The sequence below is a fragment of the Pempheris klunzingeri genome, chromosome 16 (assembly GCF_042242105.1).
Source record: "Pempheris klunzingeri isolate RE-2024b chromosome 16, fPemKlu1.hap1, whole genome shotgun sequence".
Taxonomy (NCBI): Eukaryota; Metazoa; Chordata; class Actinopteri; order Acropomatiformes; family Pempheridae; genus Pempheris; species Pempheris klunzingeri.
Window position 1 is genome coordinate 1,805,367 of NC_092027.1, and position 9,976 is coordinate 1,815,342.

Sequence of the window (9,976 nt, forward strand, 5' to 3'; positions counted from 1 at the left end):
TCTATGAGGGGAGGAAGCTGCAGCTGCTCAACACGACTTTAAAAATGTCTGAATCTGTCCTTTAATGTCTTAACACAGCAGTCACATGTTGCTGGTGTCACATGGCTCCTCCTGTTCATGCATCGAAGGTTTGAGCTCCACATGACGGCTGAACAGGCCTCCGAGCTTCTTCTATCAGCTTCTGCTGAACTTTACACAGTTGATTCTGTTATTTAATTTCCTGCCCTACTGAACAAAATATAAAAGCACTAAATGTTCTAAATATTTGACTCTCAGCATCCATTTAAAACAAAGCAAACACCGTCATCCTTCGTTTGAACCTTTATTGTGCTGCATCGCTGGCAGAGGGACAGTGTGTAATTATACAACAGAAGCAGAGAATATTGCATTAATCATAATATACACATATTCCATAGAACTGAGGTAAGGTAGGAAAACGTAATATGGCTGCAGGAGGTATAAAGTGCAAAGAGACGAGTGGAGTAAAGCGTCTGAGCGGTGGAGCGCTCAGGTCGAACCCGACTAAGGCTCATGGCTTTTTAAAGAGACAGCACGTTAATACAAACTACACCTGTTGGTACGTTTTAGGGAGGAACAGCAGGTTCGGTTGGAGTTACAGCTACATCTGTTAAAGGGTGGGAAATGAGAAAATAGACCTAAGATGAAGCGGAAAGTTTAAGGTCCATGCACGCGGCCTTGTAGCGTTCTTAAATTACACATTAAAGGGAGCTTTTCCAGCTAAAAACCCAACGACCTGCTGCCCCATTGCATGTTGGGACAGACTCCGGCCGCCCCTCGGCCCCCCGAAGCCTTGAAGCTTGCTCGGTGTTAAAGAGGTGCGTCTTCACCGAAACGTCACCAAAGTTTAAGGGGAGACAATGGTTCACTTTTAGCGCTGAGCTCTCCCACGCTGATCCTGTCACCATGAACGCAGCAAAGCTTCAGTCGTGTTCTTAGGAATTAAATTATACAGAGATTTCTTAAATATTAAATTCAGCTCCAATCACTGACAGAAACCTTAAAGCAGAGGGAGACAAACTGAGTATCCACCCCCACTCATGTTCAGCGAGAGAAGCCTGTTTCTACCAGGACTAAGACAAAAAAATGTAATGTTGGGAAAAATAAACATGAGCAACACTTGACATTTAAGAAAACTGTGACGTAAAAAGCTTAAATTTTGGCCAGTGTTCTGCAGTCAAATGGCCGTTCTGTGTTTTCTGTGAAATAAATGAAATCTGTTTATTCGGTGTAGTGGGAGTAAGTGATGAAACATGTCAAATATCAGATGGGAGGCGGCTGTAGCTGCTGTAGCAGGAGGCTTTTCTCTAAACTGAAGCTAATGAGAGGAAAAATAAAGAGTCGTCTCGGTGACGCTGCAGGTCTTCAGGAATATTCTGGTCGTTACTTATTCAGTGAAAGCAGTTCGGTTACAGAGAACGTCTTAATGCAAGTGATGATGATACCAGAGCTCACGTCTTCTGGACCGTCGACAAGCGCTCGTCCAACCAGAGTCTCATTGGCTGGTTGTGTGTGTGTGTGTGTGTGTGTGTGTGTGTGTGTGTGTGTGTGTGTGTGTGTGTGTGTGTGTGTGTGTGTGTGTGTGTGTGTGTGTGTGTGTGTGTGTGTGTGTGTGTGTGTGTGTGAGGAAGCGATACTGTGACTCCACCATTGGAGGACTGGTGCTGGTTTAAAGGGACTGATTGATATAGAAGAAGAAAACCATTAACACACACACACACACACACACACACACACACACACACACACACACATTTTCTGCTTACGTGTGTGTGTGTGTGTGTGTGTGTCTTCTTCTTTTGCCTCGTTGGTTCAGTCACTGCGCGGTCGACACACCCGTTTTTGTCTCCTTGTGCTCGAGTGAATGAAGAAATGAAAGAAGTTTGAGAAGCAGAATTCCAGCCGACGGAGACTTTGGTGTCTTTGGTGACCGACGGCCCGAGAAGAGACGCTGATAACGATGCGTGAAACGGTGGCGACTTCAGGAGGAGACGTAGTTAAAGTTGGGGGAGACCTCACCCCTCCCTCTGAGGAGGAGGAGGAGGAGGAGGAGGAAGAGGTGGTGGAGGTGGAGGAGGAGACTTCTGTTGCAGCTGCTGTGGCGGTGGCTGCTGCTGCTGCTGCTGCTGGTCCTTGGTCGGAGCGTAGTAAAGCTCCAGAGGCTTCCGGACCTTCCAGTACTTCTCGTTGACCAGCTCCAGAGTCAGAGAGCCGTTCAGCGTCTGGACAAAGGAGGAAGGATGAGTCGGATAAACGACGGATACGGCAGTTCCAAAAACACCTGGATCGCCCCCTGGTGGCTGCCTCCAGTACAGGTCATAAGCCCCGCCCCCTCCACGTTAGCGAAAACTAAAAAGTCAAAATATTCAACGTTTCACAAAGATTGTTTCTAGTTCTTATCGTGCTGATGTTTGTTCAGGAGTTCATTTTTCTTGTTTGCTCTTAATGAGTTATCTGATGCTATGAAACGGGGGTGAGGCGTTATGATTGACAGCCAGCTCTATCCCGTGATTGGCTGCAGTGCAAGATGGCGACGATCTACAGTAGGAGGAAGTGGAGACACGTCGTCCATCTTTATGTACAGTCAACAGCTGTTAGTAGTACACACACACACACACATAGAACTTCATTAAAGGGACAGTTCGCCCCGCAGAGTGCTGGTGTTATTACTCACAGAGAACTGCCCTCCTCTTGTCATGATGTAGATGGTGTACTGTTTCTCACTGATGTTGGTCAGGCTCGACCCCTCTCCACTTCCTGCCGCTCCCTCGGTTTCTCCCCCTCCTGCCGCCGCTGCCACTGCTGCTGCTCTTTCCCCTCCTCCTCCTCCTCCTCCTCCTCCTCCCTCCTCTCTTCCTCTGTCCTCCCTCTCTCCGTTGGTCTGGCTGTTCTCCAGAGCGATACGCAAAGCGAGGTATTTAGACAGGTGGTCCACCGTGGCGTTAGCTGTCGTCTTCACGTATCTGCAAAGGAAGAAGAGTTGATTTTAGAGGCAACATTACATGCTGTGTGTTTATAAGACTCTAAGGAACTGCAGAGTGACCTCAGCACTTAAACGCACCACGTACAACGTCAGGTCCCGGGACTTTTTATCATTAGGTGCTTCTCCTGTTCACACAGAACCTGGAAATGACATTCTCTCATTTCACTTGGGCGTTTTAAAAGGTGATAGTGTGCATCTTCTTGTTTAAACTGTATATTGTGTTTTCAGATCTCAATGAGACCACCTGTTTGAATAAAGGATGAATAATAATGATAATAATAATAATCTCGCCATTCATTCACAGATTTATTGTTTATCTGGTTTAAATTTATGAAAAAAGTTTCAAATTTGTTGCCCTGAAGTTGTAAAAACTCCGGTTTTATTAAACCTGGGCCCAGTTTTTACATATTTTGGGTGTGAAATGATTTGTAGGTAGAAGACCCTGTGGAACTGGTCCCGTAGATCACCTCTGCCGGCAGCCACGAGAGGGTGTTGTGGATATTTCTGTCATGTCTGTAGTAAAAAGCTTCAGTGTTTCAGGCTCATGTGAGGTTAAAGGATCCAAACACAAACACAGATCTTCTTACTTACTCCAAGTGGTATCTAACCTACAGGTAGTGGGCCTCCTCCTTCGGATTTTGCTTTTACCAACCTGGGGGGGTGGTTTGTTCACACCTCTAGTCTGGTCTCACCTGGTCTGGTTGTAGTCCTGGGCGTGCACCAGCTGTGGGTGTGGTCTGAACACCAGCTCGATCTCCGAGCCCGGCCCGTCTTTGTGGCGCCTCAGCGGAGGCGTGGGGCTGCCGCTGTCCGCCTCGGGCCCCGAGCCGTCGTCTGACACTCTCCGCCGCTTGCGGCTCGGCCCGGCCTCCGAGGGGGTCTGACCGGAGGGGTGGGGTGTGTGTGAGGGGGCAGAGTCATGAGACAGGTGTGAGCGGGCGTCACCGTTATCTTCCCCACCGCTGAAGGTGGTGTTGTCGCTCTCCTGAGTCGGCTTCTTCACCCGCTGGTTCCTGCAGGACGGAGATAAACCAGTGTGATCAGCAGTCCGTCTTTAAGGGAACATTCTACTTCAGCTGCTTGAATTTTACTTGAAACAGAAGAAAAAATGACTGTAGTTTGTTGAGATCTTAATCAGCATCAAACCACTGCGTGCTGCAAAACATCTCTTTCCGGTTTAAAACTGTTATTAAAATCTATTTGTACACAGTTTCAGTTAAAGGGTTTTGGAACTGGTCCTGTAGGTCACCTCCACTGGAGGCTGAGAACAGGTGGCCAGTGGCTGTGATGTAATCCTTCAGGACAGCTGCACCTGATCACAGTAGGTCCACTAAAAGAGCTTGTTTGATCCACTGACAGGCTCAGAGTGTTATTCTAAGTGTGTGACAGCATCATGGAAAGGATCCCTACAGAGAGAGACCTGGAAGATCCTTTTGGTTTAACCACAAACAGCACACACACCAGACTCCATTCACTAAAACAGGGATTTAACACAGCAGAGCGCGGGAACTGCACTTCTCACACTGATGAAAAAAGAAAACGTGTCCTTCTGCACCCCGAGATGCTAAACGCTTTGATGTCTTGGAATAAGCACTCCAGGAAAACCTCTGAAGGCTGTCAGATTGCTGTAACCACACGGTTATGACATAAATCTGTGCAACCACCGCCCCCCCCCTCCCAGCCGTCTCCCTCTTTCCTCCCCCACCTCTCGGACCTGTAGCGGGCCTGCTGCCGGAGCCCCTCCTCGATGCTGGAGCTCAGCGCCTCCTTGTTGTGCAGCCTGTTGAGTCGCTCCAGGACGCGGCGCTGATGGGCCTCGTACTCGTCCCGGCTCGGGTAGATCTTCGAGATCAGCGCGTCGAAGTTTGAGTCCCGGCGCAGCGAACGCCTGGAGACCAGCTTCTTCCTGCAGGTCGGACACTCTTTGTTCCTGGGGAGGGAGAGCATACGGGGGCCGGGTAACTCTGAGCTCAAATCTGGTTCAGTATCTGTACAGTCTCCCAGTCAGAAAATGTGCTTTTAAAGGTGCCGCAATTGGACAATTTAAAGATTATTACTGCTAATTGAAAGGATCTTTTTCCTTGTTTGCAAAATCAACGTGCTGCAGTGGACTTAGAGACTGAGACAGGTGTGGAAATGGACACCTGTAACTCTGTATGTGGCTTAACTAAAGAAAAATGCTTGACAGGAAATATGCAGCCACTCTTTTTTCTGATGACTTCATGTTTCTCCTCCAGACTCACCCCGATCGCAGCGCGGTGACGATGCAGTCGGAGCAGAAGCGGTGCAAACACTCTTTGGTCGTCATGGTGTTCTTCAGCATGTCCAGACAGATGGGACACATCAGCTCGCTGTGCAGAGAGCGAGGCGACACCGCCACCTCCGTCCCGTCCATGATGGCCTCCTGAACACACACACACACATTAGAGTCTGACCCAGGAGTCAAACACGTCTACTGGGAGTCGTTTCATTTCTCTGCTTTTCCACATTTGTTCTAATTATGTGTGCAAAATATTCCTACAGAGATTTTACTCAGATTAAATCAGACAAACTGTAGATTGATTTTCTGTCATCATGAATAACAACAAAATCTTAACTGAGAACCGACTTCAAAACTCTGTGATTGCTGCTGAAATATCATGTGTTTGTCATCTCTTTTCACATTTTTGTCTACTTCTTATATGTATTAACAGAATAAGCAATAAACAGCAGTATAACGATAATCCCAAGGGTCTCACACACACACACACACACACACATTTACCTGAGGGCTCCTGTGAAGCTCGTACAGACTCAGCTCCCAGGTCTTACTGGGAGTCTGGATGTTTACTGGAGCCGCCATGTTTGCAGTTTCCCACAATCCTCACTGAGCCAAGAGAGAGAGAGAGAGAGAGACACATACACACAAAGACACACATTGAAATCGGAACACCTGTACCTGAGAGGTGGAGACAACAGTTGACAAAACAAACTCATCTCAGCATCTACTTTGAATTTTGAAACTCAACTTTTAGGGCAAAATGGAAGAGAAGTCCACATCTACACATTTCTTATAGTCAGTGAATCCCAAACAGTGAATGTATCTGCTGATAAGTACTGTGTGTGTGTGTGTGTGTGTGTGTGTGTGTGTGTGTGTGTGTGTGTGTGTGTGTGTCACAGCCTGATGTATGTTCTTCCACAGAGCTCCATTATAGCCCAAAAACTATTAAAAACTCATCAGTGAGCCTCAATGTCCTGTTCCTTCATCACCATGAACTCACTACATCACTAAATCCGCCGCTGAAAATAGTCCCTAACAAATGCTCCATTCCTTATTTCTTTATTTCTTTCTGTGTGTGTGTGTGTGTGTGTGTGTGTGGGGGGGGGGTTATAAGATTTGTTGGCAGTAACAAAAACACACATTAACAGCAGCTGCATCCATTAAAGTTGAAGTTTTTCCCACCCATAATGCATCATAAAAATATCACCATCTTGCTGGATGAAGGATCATTTTCACATCAATACCTTTACTTTGAAAAGCTGCTACAGTTCCTCATTGATCAATACATGTGCTTTTATTTTTACATGGCAATAATGGCTTCATAAAGGGATATTGATCATGATCTTCTGAACTGTGTTAGTGACTGAAACAGGGTAGATTTTTAAAACCCAAACTATGTCAACATTAGACATGAGGGGGGGGGGGGGGGGGGGGACATTTTAATGAGGTCTGTAAAGGGACAGTCCGCTAAAAACGCAAACATATCAAACTGTAAACAGAACTTCAGTGCACTCAAATTAATTTGGCTGAAACAAGATTAAGTCGAGAGGAAATCGACACAGACTTGTGAAGTTAATCAGGTGATGTTTTGGTGAATCCTGCTGAGCGGTAAAACTTCTGACAGGCACAAACACAGACACTCCTCGGCACGGTTTCAATCGATAAACAAGTTTACAAAGTTGTATTTAAGCGCAGGTTAGCCAAACGAAGACCAACATCTTCACCATCATCGACGGAGACTTTAAATTAAAGAGAGAAAACGAGAAAACGGAGCAGAAACTCACCTGGTGTTTAGCTGACGGACAGCTGACCGGAGGACCCTCCTCCCCCCGCAGAGACACACACTCAGCCCCCTAAAAACTACTAAATAATTCCCTCTGGCAACACACGGTGGCGCCTGTACGTCCGCCCGAGACCCCACACTGTCTGCAGAGTGGTTTGGAGTCACGGCTCCGCGTCGCTCGACGAGAAAACAAAGACAATGAGAGTCAGGAGCGAAACATTTTTCGAGCCCCACCTGCTAACCTAGCTAACGTTAGCGGACGCCATCTTGCTTCTTCTTCTTCTCCCCGGAACAACTGGCGCTCTTCCTGACTCAGCGCCCCTCTGTCGGTGGCAGCGGCCCCCAGCGGCCAGTTGGCGTATTACACCCACACAGATAGATAGATAGATAGATAGATAGATAGATAGATAGATAGATAGATAGATAGATAGATAGATAGATAGATAGATAGATAGATAGATAGATAGAATAGTTTAATGAGCACATCTGGCAGAGGCATCTGGACTCGTGGCTTTTATTGTGCATGTTCACCAGGTGGCACCAAGATCACAGACAACAGTTACGCTCATATTTATATATGTAGATATCATATATCTACTGCTGTCTTGATTGGTTAGTTTGTTTAGTGTGATATTGTGTGCCACACAAATATTGTGTTGGATTCAAACTAACTCTTTTAAGCACCAAAGTCAGCAGCAGACCAGCAACTCCTATGTAAAATTACTATTTTTATGAATGGAGTCTGGTGTGTCTGCAGAGAGCGATGTAACAGCTGTTATAAACACTCATGATGATAGAAAAACTCTTTTTGAAAAGTCTGTATTGAAACTAAATGATACTCAGTGACAGATTTAAACATGTATTTGGTTGCTTGGCAAAATAATTGATGCTTTGATGATTTGTATTTGCTCCAAAGGTAGAAAACCTACAACAACCAGAATGCACTGCACTGCTGCTGGTGCTCCACTCTAGGCTGTGGCGTCCTCTTCCTCCCTTTGGTATTCCTGTGTTCTGGTTCATATAAGCAGCTCTGAATGTCTGATTCCAGCATTAAACTGTTACCCCTAGTTGTGCTGCTATAGTCTCAGACTACTGGGGGACTTCCCATGATGCACTGGGCTCCTCTCTCCTCCTCTTCCTCTCCATCCTGATGCTTCACGTCTCTTTAACGTCTGTTACTAACTTGCTATCTTCCCCGGAGCCTTTCTGTGCTTCTCTCATCCCTCAGGTTCCTGTGGACCCTGGTCCTGGTTCTCCTGCTGTGGTTCTCTGGTTCCTGTGGACCCTGGTCCTGGTTCTCCTGCTGTGGTTCTCTGGTTCCTGTAGATCCTGGTCCTGGTTCTTCTGCTGTGGTTCTCTGGCTTCATGAATCACTGCTGTGGATTTTTACTGATATTAGTCCTGTTATTATTATTCATATATTAACTATTCTCATGTTTTTCAATATTACCATACTGCTAATTATTAGTCACATTCCTGTTGTCAGCTGCTGTTTGTTTTGAATTGGCGCTATATTAATAAAGATTGATTGATTGATTGATTGATTGATTAAAGTCTTTCACTTTCTCAGAGTTTGACACAGAAGGAAGAAGTGAAGTCGAGCAGCTTTTGTCCGCGTTCTCATGTAAAAGGTAGTGAAGACTGAGACGTCCTTCCGGCTTCCTGCTTCCTCGAGACTATAAACACATACCAGAACAATCTGAACGCGGAAACCAGATGCAGATAGCTGTCGTCCTCCTGAAGAATATTTCTGTGTGTACGGACGAGTTAACAGACGTGTATTTTATTACCACATGCCACTGGTTTCATTTGATCGGTCAATAAAAACAACAGATAAACAAACAGCAGAGTTTTACCTTTTAACTTTATTTTCCTTTTGTTTTCTTACCTCCACTGAACCCCCCCCACCAAACCTTATTCCTCTTCTTCTTCTATTCTCCACATTAAACGGTGAATGTGTCTGACTGCCAGACTCTGAGAAAAGACCCTCTTCTCTCTTTTTTTTCCTGCTTCATCTTTCAGTGAATGTGTGTGAAAACATGGCTCCCTTTCTGATGTCATAAGGGGGTCTGTTGACCATGTGACCTCCTCCAGCCCCTCAGCAGGCTGACTGACCCCCCCACACACACTGAAAACCTCTTGAATCCAGCTTCAGGCGTCTGTTCAGACTGAGAAACGGCAGCAGTGGCCAAGACAGGGGTGTCCAATACGTCGAAGGCGGTGCGAGTAGATCACGTGACATTAAAAAAAAAAAAGATTTTAGTCCATCATCTGTCGTCCTGAATTAGGACTAAGCGGTTTAGAAAATGAATGAAGGAACGTATGTAATGACGGCGTTTGACGACTCCAGTGTGAGAGCTCTTCTCTGCTACGGGTCCCCGGCAGGGACATGAGCGGTCAAACACGCTAGCTGCTGCAAAACTCCAGCTTTAGCCTTCCAGTTTATATCTACTAAAGAAGAGATACTCTGGGATGGGGAACAGGACAGGAAGGGAGATTTGACTCCATTCAGTGCAGGTCATCAGAGGAAGGTAGAGACCATACATGTACTGAATGTTCCAGTTCCTCTGGTCACTGTGTGCAGTATTATAATATATTATATTATGAAATATTCTAATATATTGTGTGCATCACTGTTTGTCACCTCTGTGCATTACTGCTGTTCAGTTTAATGTGTAACACCAGGGGTTACATTAGTGTACACCAACACATATTGTATATATAAAGTATATTATATCAATAAATACATGTTCAGCATCTTTAATGTAGGTAGATCATTTTGACCTGGTCATTTTAAAAGTGGCTCGCAAGCCGGAAAAGTGTGGATCCCCCTGCTGTAAGACCTCCAAATACAAGAATGAACCTGTGGACGCACCATTAGCTGCAAGCAGTTATAGCAGAGATGTAATTCAGACTGAATTCATGTGACAGA

General features: G+C 45.9%; 1 protein-coding gene across 2 annotated transcripts; it reads right to left on the reverse strand.

Moving 5' to 3' along the window:
* Positions 1-1,830: 1,830 nt before the first annotated feature.
* On the reverse strand, positions 1,831-7,300 carry LOC139215633 (E3 ubiquitin-protein ligase RING2-A-like). 2 transcript variants are annotated; one of them, XM_070846652.1, is made up of 7 exons: positions 7,046-7,300; positions 5,766-5,867; positions 5,245-5,405; positions 4,716-4,931; positions 3,694-4,014; positions 2,693-2,981; positions 1,831-2,240 (listed from the first exon to the last, which is right to left on the reverse strand). In XM_070846652.1, the coding sequence occupies exons 2-7, from the start codon at positions 5,841-5,843 to the stop codon at positions 2,034-2,036; spliced, it is 1,272 nt and encodes a 423-aa protein (XP_070702753.1). In that variant the 5' UTR covers positions 5,844-5,867; positions 7,046-7,300; the 3' UTR covers positions 1,831-2,033. The 2 variants fall into 2 exon arrangements, with proteins under 2 accessions (XP_070702753.1, XP_070702751.1); XM_070846650.1 differs by having other exon boundaries at positions 4,707-4,931.
* Positions 7,301-9,976: the final 2,676 nt, after the last annotated feature.